The sequence below is a fragment of the Rhinolophus hipposideros genome (genome assembly GCF_964194185.1).
Source record: "Rhinolophus hipposideros genome assembly, chromosome: 1".
NCBI lineage: Eukaryota > Metazoa > Chordata > Mammalia > Chiroptera > Rhinolophidae > Rhinolophus > Rhinolophus hipposideros.
In genome coordinates this window covers 50,057,511-50,081,009 of record NC_138047.1, presented here as the reverse complement: position 1 = coordinate 50,081,009, position 23,499 = coordinate 50,057,511, and the positions used below count along the sequence as shown (strand labels likewise).

General features: G+C 34.3%; 1 protein-coding gene across 1 annotated transcript; it reads left to right on the top strand.

The window, feature by feature from the left end:
- Window positions 1-8,587: 8,587 nt before the first annotated feature.
- Window positions 8,588-23,287, top strand: LOC308499247 (transmembrane protease serine 11B-like protein; the record flags this gene model as incomplete). Its single annotated transcript, XM_081052316.1, has 10 exons — window positions 8,588-8,592; window positions 10,859-10,974; window positions 16,600-16,718; window positions 16,816-16,883; window positions 19,186-19,346; window positions 20,050-20,088; window positions 20,614-20,788; window positions 21,474-21,733; window positions 22,182-22,324; window positions 23,126-23,287. The coding sequence occupies 10 exons, from the start codon at window positions 8,588-8,590 to the stop codon at window positions 23,285-23,287; spliced, it is 1,248 nt and encodes a 415-aa protein (XP_080908442.1).
- Window positions 23,288-23,499: the final 212 nt, after the last annotated feature.

Genomic DNA, 23,499 nt, shown 5'->3' with positions numbered 1-23,499 from the left:
TGCACGCCAGAAAAAACTGGCATGAAATATTCAAAGTGACGACAAGCAAGAAACTGCCAAGACTACTATTCCCAGCAAGGTTATCATTTAAAATTGAAAATGAGATAAAGAGCTTCCCAGACAAGAAAAAAAGAACTAAAGGAGTTCATCACCACCAAACCAATAGCACAAGAAATGTTGAAAAAAAAGAAAAAACTTATTTCAGAACAAGGGGGAGGTTAGGAGAACATAAATATGAATAACAAAATGGCAATAACTATGCATCTATCAGTAATCACTTTAAATGTAAATGGCTTAACCACTCCAATCAAAAGACATAAGGTAGCAAAATGGATAAGAAAACAAGACCCATATATATGCGGCCTACAAGAGACCCACTTCAGATTGAAAGACACAAAGACTGAAAGTAAAGGGATAGAAAAAGATATTTCATGCAAGTGGAAACAAACAAACACAAAAACTGGGGTAGCGATACTTACATCAGACAAAATATATTTAAAACAAAAGCTTTAATAAGAGACAAAGAGGCACATTGCATAATGATAAATGGATCAATCCAACAAGAGAATAGCACATTTATGTAGCAAACATAGGAGCATCTAAATATATAAAGCAAATATTGACCAACCTAAAGGGAGAGATTGACAATAATGCAATCATAGCAAGGAACTTTAATACCCCATTAACACTAATGGACAGATCTTCTAGACAGAAAATCAACAAGGAAAGAGTTGCCTTAAGTGACACACTAGAGCAGCCATCTTTAATTGATATTTTTAGAACATTTCACCTCAAAGCAGCTGAATATGCATTCTTTTCAAATGCACATGGAACATTTTCCATGATAGACCATATGTTAGGCCACAAAACAAATCTCAATAAATTTAAGAGGACTAAAATCATGTCAAGTGTGTTCTCTGAACAAAATTGTATGAAACCAGAAATCAATTACGAGAAAAAAAACTGGAAAGCACACAAACACATGGAGGCCAAATAACATGCTAGTAAATAATGAATAAGTCAACAAAACAATAAGATCAAGGAAGAATTCAAAAGATACCTTGAGACAAATGAAAATGAAAACACAATGATACAAAACCTATGGGACACAGCAAAAACAGTCCTATGAGGGAAATTCATAGCAATATAGGCCTAGCTCAAGAAGCAAGAAAATTTTCAAATAAACAATCTAACTTTACACTTAAAGGAACTAGAAAAAGAACAGCAAACAAAGCCCAAAGTGAGAAGAAGGAAAATAATAATAAAGCCTAGAGCAGAAATAAACAAAATAAAGCCTAAAAAACAATACAAAAGATCCATGAACCCAAGAGATAATTCTTTGGAAAGATAAAGAAAATTGATAAACTTTTAACCAGACTCATTAAGAAAAAAAGAGAGAGGACCTAAAAAAATGAAATAAGAAATGAAAGAGAAGTGACAACTGACACCACAGAAATACAAAGGATTATAAGAAAATAATATGAACAATTATATACAACAAATTGGACAATCTGGAAGAAATGGATAATTTCCTAGACACATACAATCTTCAAGACTGAATCAAGAAGAAACAGAATATCTGACTTGACCAATTACTACTATTGAAATCAAATCAGCAATCAAAAAAAAATCCCCACAAACAAATGTCCAGGACCAGATGACTTCATAGGTGAATTTTACCAAACATTCAAAGAAGAATTAACACCTATCCTTCTCAAACTATTCCAAAAATTTCAAGAGGAGGGGAGGTTTCCAAGCTCATCTTATGAGACCACCATTACCCTGATTCTAAAACCAGACAAAGACATTACAAACAGAGACAATTATAGGCTGATACCTCTGTTGAACATAAATGCAAATATCTTCAACAGAATATTAGCAAACTGAATTCAGCAATACATTAAATAGATCATACACTATGATCGAGTGGGATTTATTCCTGGTATGCAAGTCTGGTTCAATATTTGCAAATCAATTAATGTGATACACCACATAAACAAAATAAAAGATAAATATTATATGATTATATCAATAAATGCAGAAAAAGCATTTGACGAAATCCAGCATCCATTTACGACAAAATCTCTCAGCAAAGTGGGAAGACAGGAAACATACCTCAACATAATAAAGGCCATATACGACAAATCCACAGCTAACATCATACTCACTAGGGAAAAGTTAAAAGCATTCTCCTCAAGATCAGGAACAAGACAAGGATGCCTATTTTCACAGCTTTTATTTAACACTGTATTGGAAGTCCTAGCCACAGCTATCAGAAATGAAAAAAAAAAAAATCCAAAATAGAAAGGAAGAAGTAATATTGTCATTATTTGCAGATGACATGATACTATACAGAGAGAGAACCCTAAAGATTCCATTAAAAATGGTTAGAACTGATAAATGAATTCAGTAAAGTAGCAAGATACAAAATTAGTATTCAGAAATCAGTTACATTTTTATACACCAATAATGAACTGTCAGAAAGAGAAATTAAGAAAACAATCCCATTTACAATTACATCAAAAAAATAACAACAACAATAACAATAACAACAAAAAACCCAAGGAGGTAAAAGACCTGCACTTGGAAAACTGTAAGACACTGAAGAAAGAAATTGAAGAAGCTACAAATAAATGGAAGCAGAAGCATATACCGTGCTCATGAACAGGAAGAATTAACATCATTAAAATGTCCATACTACCCAAAGCAATCTATAGATTCAATGCAATCCCTGTCAAAATGTCTATGACTTTTTTCACAGAACTAGAACAAACAATCTTAAAATTAATATGGAACAACAAAAGACCTCAAATATCCAAAGCAATCTTGAGAAAGAAGTATAAAATTGGAGGTATCACACTATCTGATATCAAACTATATTACAAGTCTATAGTAATCAAAACAGCATGGTACTGGCATAAAAACAGACACATAGATCAGTAGAACAGAACAGAGTGTCCAGAAATAAACCCACAACTATATGGTCATTTAATTGATGACAAAGGAGGCAAGAATATACAGTAGAGTAAAGACAGTCTTTTCAATAAATGTTGTTGGGAAAACTGGACAGATACATGTGAAAAACAAAAGAAACTGGACCCCTTCTTATGCCATATGTAAGAATAAGCTCAGAATGAGTTAAAGACATAAATGTAAGACCTGAAACCATAAAACTCATAAAAGAAAACATAGGCAGTAAACGCTCTGACATTGTTTTTAGGAATATTTTTTGGATATGTCTCATTGGGAAAGGTAAACAAAAGACAAAAATAAACAAATGGGACTACATCAAACTAAAAAGGTTTTTCACAGCAAAGGAAACCACCAACAAAATAAAAAGAGAGCCTACTTAAGGAGAGAAGATATTTGCCAGGGCTATATCTGATAAGGGCATAATATCCAAAATTTATAAAGAACTCATACAACTCAACACCAAAAAAAACCCAAACAATCCCATTATAAAAATGGGCAGAGGACCTCAATAAACATTTCTCCAAAGAGGATCGACACAGACAATAGACATACGAAAAGATGTTCAACATCATTAATCATCAGATAAATGCAAATTAAAATAAGACATCACTTCACATCTGCAGAATGGCCATCATCAATAAATTAACAAACAAATATTGCTGAGGATATGGAGAGAAGGAAACCCTTATGCACTGTTTGTGGGATTGCACATTTGTGCAACCACTAACGAAAACAGTTTGGAAGTTTCTCAAAAAATTAAAAACAGAATTACCTTATGACCAGCAATTCCGCTTCTGGGTATTTATTCGAAAAAATCCAAAACACTAATTTGAAGAGATGTATGCACCCTTGTATTCATCGCAGCACTATTTCAATAGCCAAGGTATAGTAGCAACCCAATTGCCCATCAACAGATGATTGGGTAAAGAAGTGGTACATATATACAATGGAGTATTACTCTGCCACAAAAAAGAATGAAATACTACAATTTTCAACAACATGGATGGACCTAGAGGGTATTATGCTAAGTGAAATAAATCATACTAAGAAAGACAAATCCCATATGATCTCACTTATATGTGGAATCTAAAGAATAAAATAAATGAACAAACAAAACAGAAACAGACTCATAGAAAACAAATTCATGGTTGCCAGATGGGAGAGGGGTTGGAGGGCTGAGTGAAAAAGGTGAAGGGACTAAGAAATACAAATTGGTAGTCACAAAATAGTAACAGGGATGTAAAGTACGACATAGAGAATATAGTTAATAATGTTGCAACAACTATGTATAGTGCCAGGTGGATACTAGACTAATCAGGGGGATCACTGAATAAATTATATAAATGCCTAACTACTATGTTGCATACCTGAAACTAATATAAAATAATACTGAATGTCAACTATAACTGAAAAAAAATAAATCTAGATATTTGTGTCCAAAATGTCTAAATAACCTCTTTATTTTTGGTTTTTGTAAAAATTTTGTTACCCAAAAACTTAATTCACATTCACTTAAACAACTCTTGACTATGTCAATTAGTTCCTTTTCTTATAAAGAATTACCAAAATAGAACTGAATTTGTTACACCAAAACCTACCTCCATCTGTCAACCCATTCCTACATAAGAATTTTTAGGCTACGCATGCTACCAATGAATAATGCTGTAGCAGAATTATTGTATCAAAAAAAACCAACTTCTATTTAAGTCATTTTCAGAGACGGCTCTTATGGGTACAGTTGGTTTCACTGAGGAGAAGCTCTGCGTCATTACAGAGATGAATGGAATCTGAGTCAGAAAACTGATTCACAAATCTGTGGTCCTATTTCTTGGGTGGACCTCTCAGGTGACCAATCCAGGTTATGTCTACTGTGTTTTTGTAAGCATCCAACTCAAAGAGGACTTTTCAGTTCTTCCTTTAAACCACAGATCCACAGCTGTCACCAACACTTGTTAAACAAGTTTCTCATTAATTACCTTCTGCTATTGCACCCAACCCTTAAAATCCCAAGTATCATTGTGGTTAGCACATTTACCTGAGAACCACTGATCAGGACAAAAGAAGTGAAGAAGTTTTCTTTATCTTTACTGATACCAACAGCCGATATATCAGCACATTATGTATAGGTAAGTGGAGATTTGCTTGCCTAAAATTCTGACATAAATGGAAGTAACACTATTTCCCTACTATGACTCCCACCCAAAGGTTGCAGTAAAATAATTGAGTTTAGGAGGAATTTGTAATTCCTCCACAGCATTTTAAATTTCCAGCATGGAGACAACTCTACCACATACGTGCATTTGTGTCTGGAATCTGTAGTTTTATGTAGTGATTTGGGGAGTGCTTCAGAAAGGTGACATGCGGTTTGACATCCTGTGAATGAAAAATAATACAGATATATGATTATTGTAAGGTGGAGAGGAGAAAGCAGAGAGAAAATTTTTTTCTCTTATAAATCAAATGTTAAATTGTTCTTGGTGGTGATCATGATTATGACTCCCTTGTATTTTTTAAACATCTTGTGCTTCCATGAATATGTCTTGAATTTTAACAGTATCATTGATTCATAGGTGTTTTCTATAGAATCATATATACAATAATGTATTTTTATCTGTAAAATGTTGATAAACTAGAAGAGTTTAATTATGCATAGATATGTACTGTTTATTTTTAAAGTATCTAATTAGATAATTATTATGTTAACAATGATCATTAATGCCATTCTAAAAATGTACTTTTAGCTCATATGGCGTTTTCATCAAAATATACTCATATGCAAAACAGTAAAATTCAGAGAACCTAATCATAAAATATTTAATGTTCAGACAACTGTGAAATATAAACACGTGCTTTATACAAATATATATTTTTAAATGTGTATACTGAGTCAATAGTTGCGCTCTTTAAGACACACACACGCATTTTCATAGTATCAGTATTCATGTAAAACGTTATTAGAGTGTATTCACTGTGACAGAACATACTAAGAACATTTTTGTCTTGAACTAAATAATTTATGGTTGTGTAATTTTTTTATTAAAGATATTATATCATAACCCCGACGTTTCCCTATTAGCCACGTCTCTGATCTATCGGTGAAGAATCATTACTCACCTTTAAAAGTGAAGAGGAAACAGTATGATTGTTTTGTTTTGACTATAAGATAGTCATCACTTTAATGCTGGGTGGATGATTTTCTTTTTATTTATAGGGCACCTCCTCCTTCTCCTTCAACATTTTGACACTTGTGTGCAGTCCTAACCTGAATGATTTCAAAGGATTAAAGCCACTGTTTCTAAGCACTCCAAATTACCTAGGGAAGATTCAAGCACTAATTCATTGGTTAGCTTCTCAGAGTGAGGCATTAATCTGGTTGCTCAGAAGGGCTGGGAGGGATTTGGAAACATGGTTGATTCTGCAACTGCATTTGAGGAGACCTTTATCAATCCAATGTTTGCATTTGGCTGCCCGAATGACAAACAGCCAAGAGGAGGGGAAAGAACACTAGAAGTAGAAATCAAGACTTCAAAACCACATTTTATCAATTTTAATTTTTTTATGGTATTCCTATAGGATGGAATGGGTTGAAAACACTGTAGAATTTTACATTTACAATTCCTATCCTCTTTTTCCATTTTGATTATTGCTTGTCACCAGCTCAGATGCTTCTCTGGGTTGTAAAAGAAAGAAAGCTGTGTTTAGATCCTTGTAAAGGTAGCACTGAGAGTTCATGGTCAGAGGTTTTTTTAATAGCAAGATCAAATTAATAATCTGGATCCTTTTCTGGTAATTCCTATTTACATGACTTTTCAGGAGAATTTATAGTATGGACTACCAGAAATATTGGCTAAATAGCTGAGTGATTTTTCTGCCTGGGAAGTCTGTCTTTTTTAAGCAGCTATTTAATCTACACCACGGTTTGTAAGATCTTTAGGTTATGAGTAAAAAGTTTGCTACAACCCAGAGTAGCATCTGAGATGGTGACAAACAATAACCAAAATGGAAAAAGAGGATAGGAATTGTAAATGTAAAATTCTACAGTGTTTTCAGTAAAGATCAATTAAAAATAAATTCTGATATCTGATGTCTCCAGTTGTGTACTGGAAATTTAAATTACTCTCAAACTCAAGATATAAAATATTTACTATTTCCTCCCCAAGTACCTATTCTAGGCTTAATTTTACTCTTGCGTTTCATTTCAGTTCTCTACTTTCAAACCATTGTGTCTGGATGAAGTCTAAAATGTCTTATTTGATTGAGTTTTAATAGACTTAGATTTATTTCTATACTTAAAAGAATACAAGTTCTTAAAACGACTTGTTGATTTAGGGAAAAATTTGCCCAAATCTATATTAAGTCCCGTTCTGAGGTACAGCTTTAAAAATAAAACTAGTCAAAACATGAAATGTATAAATATAAAGTAATTAGTAAGAGTTCATGGGAGACAGAAAAGTAAAGAAAGGGTGTGGGGCAGATTAAAGAAACAAGAAGCGAACAAAGTAGTTTTGGTGGGGCTAAATGCTTATGAAATGAGGTAAGTGCTTACCCATCAATGAAAGGTGAACTATATTTTGAATTTGATAGTTAATAAATATGTACTGAGAGTTTAAAGTCTTTTGAGAGATATCAAACAATAAGACTTGGAAATTTAGGAAAGGTATGAAAAATTGAGATAAATTAGTTATAATTACAATGGAAGCATATATTTGTCTTAAAAAGAGAAGTATCACTTCTGTACAATATTTTATATTACATGTACTATAATATATTAATATAGTTTCACATCCTTGTTTCTTCCCTGTTTTGGGATGACTCCTATGTTGACATCCCAGTTATGTTTCCTCAGTGTGTATTGAAATTTAAATGTCTCTCAAACTCCAGATATAAAATATTTACCATTTCCTCCCCAAGTTATCTCTTCTAGGCTTCATTTTACTCTCCTTTACTTCTCAAGGTAAACTCTTGCGTCATCTTTAACATATTCCCGTCCTTTACCAATATAGCTAACTAAATTACCAAGTTCTGACAAATATTCTACTCTAAATTTTCTTAAATTCATCATTTTCTTTTATTACTACCATCATTTTCTTTTATTACTGTCCTTAATATCCCTTGATTCATTCATTCACTCCTCAACATGCATGACATATAAGGTGCTAGACACCACACTAGGCTCTGGGTATAACACAACAAATAATGAGATGGCCCCAGGTGACAACATCATTAAAACTAGAGGTAAAAAGACTGCCATGTAAAAACAAAAATTATTTTCAATGTGGACCTTTAATTGGCTGGGCCATGGGAGACTTCAGAGAAAATGAGATGACAGAATTGAGTGATAAAGTTTGAGTGGAAGCTCACTGCGTAGACTTGAGGCAGATATTTTAGGCAAAAGGACCAGAATGTGCAAAGACATGGAGTCCTGAAAGAGTCTGGTTGAACATGGAACTCTGAGTAATATGAAATGACTGACACATAGGTTAGAAACATAGGTTGGAAAGTAAGATGAGTTGGTGGAGAGGTTGGCCTAGGACAGAGTCACAGTTTATTAATAGAAACATGAAAAAAGAGCAGAGTGTGGGGTACAAATGAAGAGAAGTTCACAAATGTGATAATGGCGTAAATATTCTTTTCTGGTGCCTACCATTTTCTCAGTGGGCTAGGAAGTAAGGTTATCAGCTAAGACTAAGAATGGGGTGGGTGGTGCTGAAGGTTTGAGGAAAAGGAAGCATGAAATAGTTTTAAAACAGAGTGAAAAAAAATCAATATAGGATGAATTTAAAAAATAAAAAAATTATTGTTCTCCTGAAAGCATCAACCCAATTTATTTTTTATCTGAGATCAAATACATAATACACACTGCCTCTGATGCTACTTTTAATCTGAAAAACTTGACAATATGATGTGACTAGATGAAAGATAGATGTGATTTCCTTAAGATATCACATAATTAAGTGAGAATCTACATCACCAGGAGTGTTAAAGTGCAAATTATTAGGGCTTTTTAGGAATTTAAATTCAGTAGATCTGAGGTAGGATATGATAATCTGCATATTTAATTAGAACTTCCAGGTGATTCTGATTAAGATTATCCCTAATCATACTTGGCGAAGTCCCAATTTTCAAGACAAAATCTCAACATCTTTGTGTGGCATCAAAAGTCCTTCTTGTTATTGCCTCTTTGTAAGTCAGGATTCTCCACAAAAATACAACCAATAGGATCTCTAATAGATGATAGATGATAGATAGATAGATAGATAGATAGATAGATAGATAGATAGATAGATAGATGGATAGATAGATAAAAATTCATGGGCATATAGATATACATAATATACTATAACCAATATTATCTATCTATCTATCTATCTGTCTGTCTGTCTGTCTGTCTATCTATCTACCTACCTACCTACCTACCTACCTACCTACCTACCTACCTACCTATCATCTATGTATCATCTATCTAGCTGGAGATTTGAGAAAGAGATTTTATTTTAAGGAATTGCTTCACACAACTGTGAAGTTGGCAAGTCTGAAATTCATAGCTCACATTGGCAGGCTGGAAAATCAAGCAGGATTTTTATGTTATATTCTATAGCAGAATTCCTTTTTCTCCCAGAAACCTCAGTTTCAGCTCTTCAGTCCTTCATCTGATTGGATGAATACCACCCACATTATCGAGGGTGAACTTTACTTAAAGTCACTGATTATAACATTTATCACAGTTACAGAATACCTTCACAGCGACCTGTCAAACAGTGTTTGACCAAACAACTGGTGCCTATGGCTAGGCACCATAGCCTAGCTAAAGTTAACATGTAAAATTAACCATTACACTCTCTAACTTCATTTTTGGCCAATACATGGCTCACAGTTTGCTGCACAAAAATTGAATTGCTGGCCATTCATTGAGCATGGTATATTGTTCCCTCTACTTACATGTCTTTCCATGCCTCTTTGTCTGGAAAATTCCCACAAATCCCTATTTCAACTTAGGCAGAGGCTTTCAACATGTATTTGCTGTATAAATGACACACAATGAAAATACCTAACTTATTTATTGCAGGTTGATCATAGCATGCTCATCTATAAAACATCTCTTTAAAACACAGCCATAAACAAGCTAGTAAGAGAGATGGACACTACTCTGACCCAACATAACACTTCATTTTTGTGTATGTTCTTTGTATATAATAAGGACATAACAAATAATATAGGCTCATGATCATACATTAAAAAATTCGTGATAGGCTTAGGCATAAAGAACTTCTGAGACATTTTCATTCCTCACTCCTCTTTCCTCCCAGCCCAGCAAGTTCTTCATTTATTGATACTAACTAACTCTGTCATTACCCATTGATTGTGGGAGGGAGCTAGATGCTAAGTACAGGTAACTTGGCACCAACCCTTAGACTCCTGAAAAGTAATTTCATAGCACGATCCACAGAGGTTTGATCATAAACTTTCAGGTAAGCTCATGAATATTTTTCTTCCAGTCATCTGTCCCTCTCTCCCTCTCTCCTTTTCCCCCTCTTTTTCTTCCTTCCTTCCTTCCTTCCTTCCTTCCTTCCTTCCTTCCTTCCTTCCTTCCTTCCTTCCTTCCTTCCTTCCTTCCCTCCCTCCCTCTGTCTCTCCCTCCCTCCTTCCCTCCTTCCCTCCTTCCTTCCTTCCCTCCCTCCCTCCCTCCGTCTCTCTCTCTCTCTCTCTCTCTCTCTCTCTCTCTCTCTCTCTCTCTCTCTCTCTCTCTCTCTCTCTCTCTCTCCATGTCTTTTGCTATTTTGCCTAAATTGTGGAGTTTCTAAGAGTGAGCAAGAGGAAAGAAATAAAGATTTGGAATGACTGATTTTTCTGATGTATCCTTCATATTTATGCCTTTTACTTGCAGACCAATCAGAACTTCTCGTACTTCTTTGCCACTGTGGATGATTGCCCTCATTGTGTTTGGAGTGTTGGCAATCCTGGGAATAACTATTGGTCTCCTGGTTCATTTTTTGGCAGTAGGTTGGTAAAAAATACATTTCTATTTATTTCGGTTTGTTGTAAACTTTATTTCCATTTCTACAAAAGAAAAAGAGACAGTTACAAGTAATGAATTACCTCCCTTTAAAATTCTTATTTCTGGGATTTTGGGAGATCCCAAAAATAAGCATTAACATTTACCAAACACTTTATTGTAAACATTGTTTTGAATATACACAGGTAAAAATATATGCCATATAGAGATATGAATACATAGATAGATAATTGATAGATAGAAAAGTACTCTACCAAGATGGTATTACATATGTCACTTTATAATTAAGATATTACACTTACTTTATGTGAAGAAGTGAAACCAAAGGATATTGAATTTTGACTAATTTTTCCTTATAACAAAAACATTAATAAAAAATCCCTTTAACGTGGATTTAAAAAGACTTTGGAAACATAAGTTGGAGTTGTTTTTAAAAAACCATATGTGTTAACTTTAGACATAATCATATTTATATCCTGCTATGAAAGACAAGAAAATCAGCATACTCATACTTCTCATTTTTCTCCCACACTTCCCCATAGTTTATTAGCAATATTATTCTTTGTCAATTATCAATAATGTTTCATTCTGGTTTGTAATCATAATCACTACAGTTTTTAAATTTTGAATATGTATATATTAAATGGAGGATATGGTCATCATCAACGCTTTTTCTGTGACTTCGTCATGTTTGGATTTTTTTTCCTACAAAGCTATACACACTCATAATTTAAAGAATCAAATTGGCAGAGATTTTTATGAAAAATGCAGCTCCTCCCTATGTCCCATTTCTCAGAGGCCACCACTTTCAACTCTTTAAGTTGATTCGTAATATCGTTATATCCTAATTTTTCAGTTATTGGTGTTATCTATTCACTTTCTACTATGCAAGATGAGGATTCCATACTCATTCACACCCTGGCTACATAGGTCTTGATTTGAGATTTCCCTTCAGCAACATTTTGGGGATGACTCAATTGTCTCCTGGTTCATTTTCTGGCAGTAGGTTGGACTTAATTTCCGTAATGATTGCATTCCATATTTCCTTTTAATTATTTAATTCACTCAGTTGTGGTGAAATGTATATCCTAGGAGCTTTGTAGGAAGTATACATTTTTGGCAACTTGAATGTCTACACTTAACCTTAATTAACAGTATAGAATTCTGGATTGGAAAAAAATTTTCCCTCTGAATTTTGAAGATAAAGCTTTATTGTCCTTTTGCTTTCAAAGTTTCTGGCAAGAAGTCTGATGTCATTTTGATTCTAGAACTTCTGAATAAATCTTCTCCCTGAACTTCTGAAACCTTCCTGGATCTTTTTCTTTGTACTCAGTGTTTGGAAATATCATGGTAATGTAACATATTGTGGATCTTGTTTTCATCCATTATGCTGGCAATCAGTAATGTGACATTGTCTATATCTTATTTTTATCCATTATGCTTTCAATCTAGAAACTCATATACTTTAGCTCCTGAAATTTTTTTTTAGATTATGTCTTTGATAATTTTCTGTCCTCTTTACTCTCTCTCTCTTTGGAGATCCATAATTTGGATATTGGACTACCTAAATGTTGCCTCTAATTTATGTATATTTATCTTTTTATTTTCTACTTAGTTTTTTTTTTGTTTTTTTTTTAAATCACTCTCTTGGTAATTTTCTCAAATTTATTTTCCAATCTTATTGAATTATTTGTTTTTGTTATATACTTAATTGCTAAAATATATTCTTTATTACCTAGCTATTTAGATAATATATATTATCAAGTTCATTTACATAACATTTTGACCTTCTTTCTTTCTTTTTTTTTAAGTACACTGATAATTAGGGTTATCTCAACAAAACAACCTAGATAGAATGCTCTATACTAAAAGTCATTGTCAACAGACACTCCTTTCATAAACAGCTTCCAGTCAGCTCTTTAATCCCCAGTCTTGAAATTGTAGAGATTAATTCATACAGTTGGCCTTCTACAACAGCAGACTTCCAACTGCAGATCAAAAACAGTACAGGTATTTATTGAAAATAATTTGCATATAAATGGATCTGCACAGTCCAAATTCATGCTGTTCAAAGGTCAACTGTATTTCATATTAGATAATTTTGTCAAATATATGTTCATCTTTTAGTATCTGATGACATTTAAGATTGGTGATTAAAAAGCTGACTGGAAGCTGTCTATGAAAGGAGTGTCTGTTGACAACGACTTTTAATATAGATCATTCTATCTAGGTTCTTTTCTTGAGAGAACCCAAATTATCAGTATACTTAGGTTTTTGCTCCAGGATTGGTAAGAATTCCCAGATGAGAAAAAAGTTTCCCTTGTTTTGTCCAGTGGAGATATTCTGGGCTTCTGGCTTTCTGTAGTCAAGTTGTGGCGGGGGGGAAGTGGGGGGCAGAAATCCAGCATATAAATTTTGGTATGATGTACTTGCCCTCAACTGTGTCTCAGTTTCCCTGATCTAAAAACAGCAGTTGGGTAAGACCCTGGGATCTAGCTGTTTCAACCAATCTTCCTATTTTTAGTATATGTGCTGCCGAAGAGAACACAATCTTCCTATTTTTAATCACACTTTCAATTCTACTTCCAGAAGTGCCTGATGCCATTTAGGGATCTTTGGTTTAAAATGGCACAAATTTTTACTTCTCCCACTGCAATACTTTTCATCCTTTGGATTAATCACATCTAGTCCGTTTTAGCCTTGTGGTCATAATGTATCATTTTTTCTTAGAACACAACAAGCCCTTTTAAACTACAGATTCAAATTCATTTATTTAATTCTTTTGCCAGGAATATCAATTATGCATTTGTTGGATCACCTTTGCCTCTCACATTGTTTATTCCCTCAATAATAATTTTATATTGCTTTCCATTTCCATTTCAGTTTGCTTGTTTTGCTCAAGCCTGTCTTCCATAGCACAACATTTTAAATTTACATCTGTTTTTTCCAGTGTGGTTTTCATATGTGATAGTCTTACTTTCCTCTTTCATTTCTTTACTGAATTCTCCAGATTTTCTTCATCATTAAATTGTTGTATAAATTCGAGCTCTTTATTCTACAATATTTTGAAGACAATAAGAAGTAGTTGGAACTCTTCCTCTGTTACCTTGATAATTCCTCCTCTAATATTTATTTATATTTTCCTCCTTTGGCTTTTCTCCCCTTCAGCATCTATGTACAAACTCCCTATTGGTTCCATTGTAATTATTATTTACTCTTTTTGATTTGGGTGAGGTTGTTTTCTAAGGAACACTGTGGGAAGTGAGTCTAGGGTTGGCTCATACACTAAGGGAGTTTGCAACTTATACTTTGGTTTGTCCTCTCAAACATTCTCTTATCCAGTCTGTTATTGTCTTTAATACTAGGGCACATTTACCTTCAGTTTTAAATAGTTAAGAAGCTAGGGAGGCACAGAGGAAAATGCCTTAATTCTCAGACTCTCTAAATTATGATAGAGTGATCCCAACTTTTTCCTTTCTCTACCCTGGCTTACCTCCAGCAGGTTGCCTCAGCTGGGAGATTGGATCAGATATAATAAAAATGGCACAGTAGTATGGTTTCACTTCTATTTTCACTGCTGACATTCTGCAGGGTCAAATAGGTGTCTACACAAATATTCCTTATCTTTTTCCAGAACCCGAAGTCTTATTACTCAAATCATGGAATCATTGAAAACTTTTAGAAAATCTTCATTCAACACAACTTGTGAGAAGATGTATCTCTGATCTATGCCATTCCTTACCTTAGTGTATATTTCACAGCTTTTGTGAAATAAAATGTTTGCTTCATAGTTTTTAGTTTGGAGTTGTGGCTGTTTTCTTATTTTTCTTGGAATTGAGCCCTTTACCCTTGTCTTTTTCCACACTCCTGCCAGGGCATAGAAGCAAGACAATGTAGAAGAAATGCTTATACTCTGCCACCTTTAAATATGTGTTCTCATAATTCATGCTCAAACTCTGTTATTGCACCTAGAGAACACTCTTAGTACAAACAAACAAACAAAAATGAACACTTCATGTGTTTGTGTAAGTTTTCTTTAAATAAATAAGTTATAAGTAGCAAGTCATGGAAAAGTTGTAAAACAATTTCCTTCTTTCTGCCCTTTATCCATCGTTATCAATTCCTATTGGCATTTGAATCACCTATAGAGATGGAAATATAAATCGTGACTTATCGATATCCCATCCCAAGGGGTTGTTTTCATCTCATCAGGTACCAACAGAGCACAATAACTGTATTCCCAGTGGCCTCAGCATAGTGAGCAATCCCAGTAACCCATTAGGATTGCTAAATACAATTAAATTAAAAATAAGATACTTAAGAGTTGATTTCCTTGTTCTAGAGTATGGTTTGTTAGTCTTAAATGTCTAACCCATTACATATGCACTTTATTCACTGGCTCTGCAAAAAGTGTTCCAATAATAAAAATTGTCCGTATCTTGCCAAACTATTTTTTTATACATTGAGGAATATTCATAGCTGTCTAATTGCTGTAATAGGTAGAAGTATTTAGGAATCTAATTGAAGAACTGAAGGATACATTGTGAGTATTAAATTATGAAAAATAGAGTTGAATCATTTCAAGGTCTATTTTTTGCTACTTATTGTAAAACGTAATAAACTGCCATTGCAAAGCTTGGTCTCTATAGTAAAAGATCCATGACTTACAGACAAATTAATTACAATTAATAATTTTAATTTACAAATTATTATTTATAATCAACCCATTTCAGCATTTTGTTTAGAACTTTCGGACTTTTTTCCCATCATGTTTCTCATTGTAAAATATTTTCACTGTATTTACAATGACAAATCATATTTTATTTTAAGTATAGTATCTCTCTTCTCTGCATTCATGTAGTACTTGTAGTTGAACATTTAACTATATCACTTAATTAACAGTTTATTAGGACCTCATTAGTAATAATTTCATATATATTGAGACTATCTCTTCCAAAGATGACTTTCAAAGACAATGATCTTATTGCAAACTAATATTAACATTTATTTAGTGCTTGTCATATGCAAGGCACTGCCAGATGCTTAATATCTATCACATATTAGAGGTAAGATATATTATACATCAAATAGCTTAGTACCTATGAAAAATTAGGAAGGAAATATAATAGATTCAATGTGGGCTTTGGACTCAGATCAAGTTTTAACTTGGCTTTTCTTAATAGCTATATGATATTTGATAAGTTACTGAATATCTCCGAAACTACATTTCTCTAAAAAATGGGTACACTTCATATAATTTTCATAAAATAACTTTAATAGTAAATACTTAATAAATGGTAATTATTTTTATTCAGTATGAGAACTGATTATTCCAGACAATAATCTTATTTATAGTATATGGTCATATGTGTCTCAGTCAAGATGTGACTCTTTCTGACCTCTTTCTGATACATATGTACTTCATTCTTGGTCTAATAAACAGTTGCCACAATATCCAGGTTATCTAATCAACTGTGCCAGGAAAAGTCACAGCATTTACCAAAATCTAATATGAGCATAATACTTACTAGGTGGTGTTACTATGTAATTTATATCTGGATTTGAAATCCATTTAACTTCAATAATTCTTGGGTCATTTCTTTATCTTACAGAAAACAGAACCTACTACTACCAAGGTAGCTTTAAAGTGCTGGATATCCCATTTAACACAAATTATGAAAGGGAGACATCACCGGAAAATAACTATCTTAGCCAAATTCTCGAGAATAAGGTAAATAGTTTTTAGTATTTCCTATATTTATTTGTTAATTTTCTGACATATAAATATATTATTGGAATTTGATGTTTGACTATGTTCTCTTTAACAGATGGTTGATGCATTTCAAAATTCTAGCATTTACAGACAATATATCAATTCTCAAGTCATCAAGCTGGTGTAAGTAGCAAACAATAACAGAAAAGAGATCAACCCATCATATATACCATTATGCTTAAAGTTCCTCTGTAAAAAGTCTATTGATATGTTATAGTCATTAAGCAATTAGTTATTAATATTCAACATTATTCTAAAGTGTCGGATTAAGTGTTGCATATAAAACTGAAGCAAATATCAGGCTCTATAGTTTAGTTCATTAGCTATATTGAGAATGTATCAATCCATAAATCACAGATGATGTATCCCTCTGGTTTCATAAGTTTTTATGACCAGCAAACATTAGATGGTCCCTAAGATCAATGTTTAATGCTCTGACATTTTTATTTAGCAATAGCATACACAAAGGCCTTGTTTTCTCATATCTTTCTCCTTGCAAGTCAGCTAAACACCTTATAGAACTGTCTAAGAGTTCTTAGAAGGTAGAAAAGAGCATATTCACACCAGACTTTGATGCCAAGGAAAGCCTTCTAGTCACCATAACAAAAAGTAAAATACCTATGCTGTGTTCTCTGCTTGTGGGTTTGGAGTAGCATGGTATAACAGAGGGAGGTCTAGAATGGAAGTTAGACAACCTGAGCCCAGCCTTTACCTCTTAGTGCCCTAGAGAGCCTTGGGCAAGTAACTGTATCACTTTGAGTCTGTTCCCCTATCTATGAAATATTGATAATAATACCTACACTGCTTCTCTAATAAAACTGTACTCAGGATCGAAGAAGTTAACATAAGTTAACGTGTGTGGGAATATTTGCAAATAAACACATTTCAAGTGAAGGAAACTGTTGCTTTTACCTTCAACAATACCACCAGACTATGTCTCCCTTCTTTCTCTGTTCCTGGAACTCATGAGACTTGTGGAATTGCAGAATAGATCAAGCTCTCAACTAGCATTAACCTTGGGGCCCAATTTGAGTATTGGAAAGAAATCGGAGACTAAAATTAAAGGGCCTGTGTACCTCTCAGAGAAAACTGCAACCACCGGTAGGCTTTTCTGTTTTCTTATGCATTTAATTTCAGGTATCTACACAAAGCATGGGCCCATAGGAAGTGATGGAGAGGCAGTTTTTTATTTTGGCATACCCTGTCATGATAATCAAACGTGCATGAGTTGAGTGCATCCCAGGAATGATTACTGATTTATATGTCAGAAGATTTGTCATCCATTAGGGAGATTCAAAGCAAAAGAATGACACTTCAGACACTACTCTCAGGGCTGCTTGACAATTTTTACATGGCTGTTTGTCAGCCTCTTGGGTTGCCCATCCCTTTCCCAATTACAAACAAATCTTCCCTGAACACGATAATCACATTAATTTTCCTCAAGCATGGTTTTACTCAACTTCTCTTCACTACTACCCTTTTGCTAGCATTAAAGACCCTCCTCCATCTGAGCCCAATCTCCTAGACACTGTGGTAACTGGCTGTCTGGGTACAGGGGGACAGTGCACAGTGTAAAAACCCTGGATTATAGAGTCAATTGTACTGAATCAGGATCCTAGTTTAGTTGCTGTGTAATCTTGAGCACATTAGGTAATCTCTCCGACCCTCAATTTTTCATTGTCTTTAAAATAAAGACAATGACACAGATGCTGCAGGGTTGTGGTGAAGACTAAATGTGATAATAAATGTGAGAACAGAGTACCTGGAACCCAGCAGATTCCCAATAAATGCTAATTAATGTTATTGCTCTCCAATTATTCTGGAGTGTTATTCTTCCTCTTCTCTGCCTGATGAATATTTTTTGCTTGATGACGCAGTGGTGAAAATACTGAAAGTTCCAATGTGTATGTCACTTCTTTCATGAAAATTTCGGTGGTCTGTTAAAAAAACAATGACATATCCTTCCTCTGACTATCTGCGTATAAGATACACATCTTACCATTTCTGCCTCATTTATTAGAGTCATTTGTAGATATGTTTTATCTCCCTTAAGAATCTGGAAATTCCTTGAGGGTAGGAACCATGTCTTAGTCACCCTCACATCACCCTATGGTACCTAACTCACTTGCTTGTCTATAACATTTGTGCAATTCATGATTGATGGATGCATGAATAAATTATCCCAGTTTTTCTACCTTGTGCCTTAGGCCTCTCCTATTTTTCAGATTTGTAGAACTGCTTGCCCTCTAAACTGAGTAACATAGCTGCATGCATACTGTCACCAAGTATAGGTAGACAGATGGATAGTCCTGTGAGTAAAGTGAAAGTATTGCACAAACCCATAAAAAAGCAGAAGAAATCGAGACATGAGGAAAGAAATGCAGTTTTTTTTTAGCAACATACGACACCTTTATGTTGTTTCCAGTCCTGATGAAAACAGTGTGATAGCACATATATGGATGATATTCAAGGCTCCCAGATCAATGAAGGAAAACACAACAAGAAGAATAGAAAACATCTTACGTCAGATGCTAAATAACCACTCACGATCCTTGACTGCAGATCCTAATTCTCTTAGGCTCGTGGGTAAGTTTATGCATTAGCTGGGAGGCGTATTACTTTTCATCTTTTTATCCCTAGCACATATCACAAGCACCAGATGCAAAGCTGATCCCCAATAGTTTCAAAAAAATGAGTCATTGTTTTATATCAGAGCAATAAGTTTTATTCTTCATTATTAAAACCACATTGAAATCATAATAATGCCACACCTTAAAATTAGTTCTAAGGGGAAAATGTTGCTTCTTATTCTAAAGCAGGTAGTATGACTTTGAACAGTTCCTGTAAGTAATGGTGTGTCTTGCTATTTTTTCAAGATCTATAACTTTCCAAAACAGCCTAGGATCTGCCATTGTGACAGATCACTTTTCTAAAAGTTATTTTTGTATATTGACAGAAATCGGGTTCACTTGTAGGAACTTCCTGTTCTTCTAAAGAATGATGTTGGCTATTTTCTAGATAATGCAGAATACAATTCCAATTAAATAAAAAGAAGTCTCTCACATGGAACTATGAAGATGGTATTTCCATATCACACATTTACTTATAGTAAAAGAACAATTCAAATAAAACAGTGTTCTTTCTTTTTTATCAACATTTTATCATGAGATTCCAGATTATTTCTGGTCCTTCTTGCTCTGTTGGACCTACCACCTTGCTTCATGGGCCCCTGGGTCATTGGATTAATGTGAGGTATTAAATTTACCGTGTTCTTTTGGTTCTTTTTCAGAAATCAGTAAGGTCAATGCTGAAAAGATTATTAACAGCCGTAAGTTCATATACTTTTTAATTAAATGTATGAGATGATCTAAAACATAACAGTCAGGATTTGTTACTCTTGGCCAGGCACAGCTCTAAGTGCTTTATATATAATTTATTTAATTCTCACAACCATTCTAAAAGTAGGTATTATTGTTACAGCCTCATTTTAGAGATGGGGAAACTGAAGAACAATGGAGTGAAATAATTTGCCCAAATTCAACTAGCTTGTAAATGGTGGGACAGAATTAAAACCACGGAGTCTTGTTGCAGGATTCATGGACTTAACCATTACTTTATCTGACTCCCACAGCTTTCATATTCTCCAAGTGCTGAGATGTCTTGGAAGTACTATGCTAGGTATGGAGGTGATTCAAGGAATGCTAGTGATTCCTGGACAGATTATTTTGTTCCTATAAATGTAAGATAGTGTCAGACAGAACATACAAGAATAATTCACTTCACTGTCAGCTTTGTAATCCAATAAACAGTGTCTTCCTATTCTCAATGAAACAATGCTGACTCCGTTTGACAGGTTGTGGGAGACGAGCAAGGATGTCAGCTACATATGATAGAATCAAGGGAGGTTCTGCTGCTCAGGAGGGAGAGTGGCCATGGCAAGCAAGTCTCAAAAAGAATGGCCATCACATCTGTGGGGCATCTTTGATCAGTGAAAAATACCTAGTGACTGCAGCTCACTGCTTTCGAAAGTAAGTTCATCATGTCGCCCAAGAGTAGGAAGACTAAAGGCCCTGGAACAATTCCAGTTTACCCTTATTATCCCAGTTTAATCATCAGTATCACTTCCTTTCATTCTCAATAGCATCCTGGAAGGTTTGAGAGAAAAATTGTATGGTAAGCCAATAAGGCTTTCCTGCCTTACCAGTCACATGACATATTTTATTCACGTGATTCTTATCTCACATCACTTTATACTCCAGACATCCCAAACTATTTATAGTTGCCCAAACCACCTTCCTGGTCGGCACATCTGTCCTTCTCTACTCTTCTTTTAGGCAAATATGACTCAGCTCTATAGTTTCATCCAAAACGCCACATTCCCTAAAGAATCTTCCGTTCCCTAGAGCATGCAGATTTAAATCCTCTTCTTTTGTGGTCCCACTAATTGTATATACAACCATTTAAGCAATTATAACTGCCTGTGTTTATGCTATTTTTCATTGTTTTAAATTTCTTAAAGGCATGGGTTATTTATTTTTATTTCTATATCCTTATTGCCTTACATAGTGTATGGTATAGGGGCCCAAACAGGATTTTCAAAATGAGTTTAAAAATCATGTATCACAGCCAATGGACTATCCAACAAGGAAATACTAATGTTGTATTTCTATTATTTTGAAATAAATACAAAATGTATAATTTTTGTTTCTTTAGGACACAAAATCCCAGAAACTATACTGTCAGCTTTGGCACCAAAATACATCCATCCTACATGCAACATTATGTTAAAAATATTATTATTCATGAAAATTACACCCGGGGTGAACATCATGATGATATTGCAATTATAGAGCTCACTGAAAAAGTTTTATTTAATAATGATGTGCATCGAGTTTGTCTTCCTGAGGCCACACAGGTTTTTCTACCAGGTGAAGGAGTTGTTGTTACAGGATGGGGACAACTTTCATATGATGGTAAGTTCAGTGAAAACTTGACATAGTGTTTAAGGTTTTAAAAAAAATTAGTGATAGATACAAAGTCATCATTTACCTCTGGATGCCTGGTACTCCCATGGGATCTCTCAGGAAATAGAGTTATGACTTTGCAAATTTCCTTGGTTTGGAACACTGTAAGGAGTCCAATCTGTTTGTTGAAATTCCCTAATCTGGAGAACCTAATTTAGAAAGTTCTGTTCCAAAGATGTAAGAAGAGAGATCAGGACATAGAAAGGAAGCATTAGGAAGCTGTTCCAAATTATTCTTTGAATATTTCTTTTTAATTGGTTTGAGTCAGGAAACTGAGTGGGCTTTTTCATCCTAATAGGCAAGAGTGAAATACATGACTTACGTACAGAGGATAAAACAAATTTTCCGTCCTGCTCTGTTTCAGAGCAGCTCTTTTACTGATGTTTACTTCCTATAGGTAAATACCCAGTGTTACTTCAGAAAGCACCTGTGAAGATTATTGATACAAACACCTGTAATGCTAGGGAAGGATATTATGGCTTGGTGAAAGACACAATGCTATGTGCTGGGTACCTGGAAGGAAATATCGATGCCTGCCATGTAAGTCTGGACATTATTCACATTGACCATGTAATGTTAAAATAACTATTATTTTTTGAAAATTATCAATATGGAGACAATTCTATACTGCAATTAATTTGCACTTTGATAATCCTGTCAAACTCCCTCTTGGCCTTGCCACTTAAGTAATTCTCCCTTACATGCAACGTAAGTTTGTGTTTAATAAACATTTATGTTGGACTTACTCTGAACCAAGCACAGATTGAAATCCTTTACAAATATTAAACCATTTAATCCTCATCACACCTTGTGATATAGTTACTACCATTATTATCATTTCATAGGTGAGGAAACTGAGGCAGAGGAAGGTAAAGTAATTTGCACAAGGTCACACAGCTAAAAAGTGGGAAGATTGGCATCCAAAACAAGGTAGTCTAGAATCACAGTTCATACTTTTAACCATATTTCAATAAAGGATCAGTCTCAGAAATTTTTCAGTTACTTCCAGCCCACTTCTCTTACCTTCTTAGCTTTCTCATGGCTAGGGGCCTGGGTACTTTTCTCAGATACTTGGAGTATATCAATAACATATGTCTCCCAAAGATTTCTCATTGAACTAGACCTTGTAACTTATCAGTTCATGCCTTCAAAGTTCAGTAGAACCTCAAAGAGCCCTAGGGATTATATTCTGGCTAGTCATTGTTACGGATAAGGGTGAAACAAGGATTCATGGTCTCTATGAAGCATGAATCACATACTTCATCTGGGCTTATCACTTTGTGTGAGTAAAATATCTGGGAGTAAATTCTCAAAATGACAAATATTCTTTGTTTTCTTTAGGGTGACTCTGGAGGACCTCTAGTTTATCCCAATTCTCGAAATATTTGGTACCTTGTTGGAACAGTGAGCTGGGGATCAGAATGTGGTAGAATCAATAAGCCAGGAGTCTATATGCGAGTGACTGCCTACCGCAACTGGATTGCCTCCAAGACTCATATCTAAGAGAAAAGCATCTTGTAGAAATTATCTTAGGTCATTTTTACCTGTTACTCCTATTAAACATGTATTCTAAATTAGTGTGTATAATGGGTTTCAAAAGAATTGTGGTCCTGAGGGAATACTTATGAACTTTAATTTTAAGCAGACTCTACCTGACAAAACCAGAAGTCTCATGTTTAGTGGAGAAAGGCCTAAGCAAAGTACTCCTATCAAAA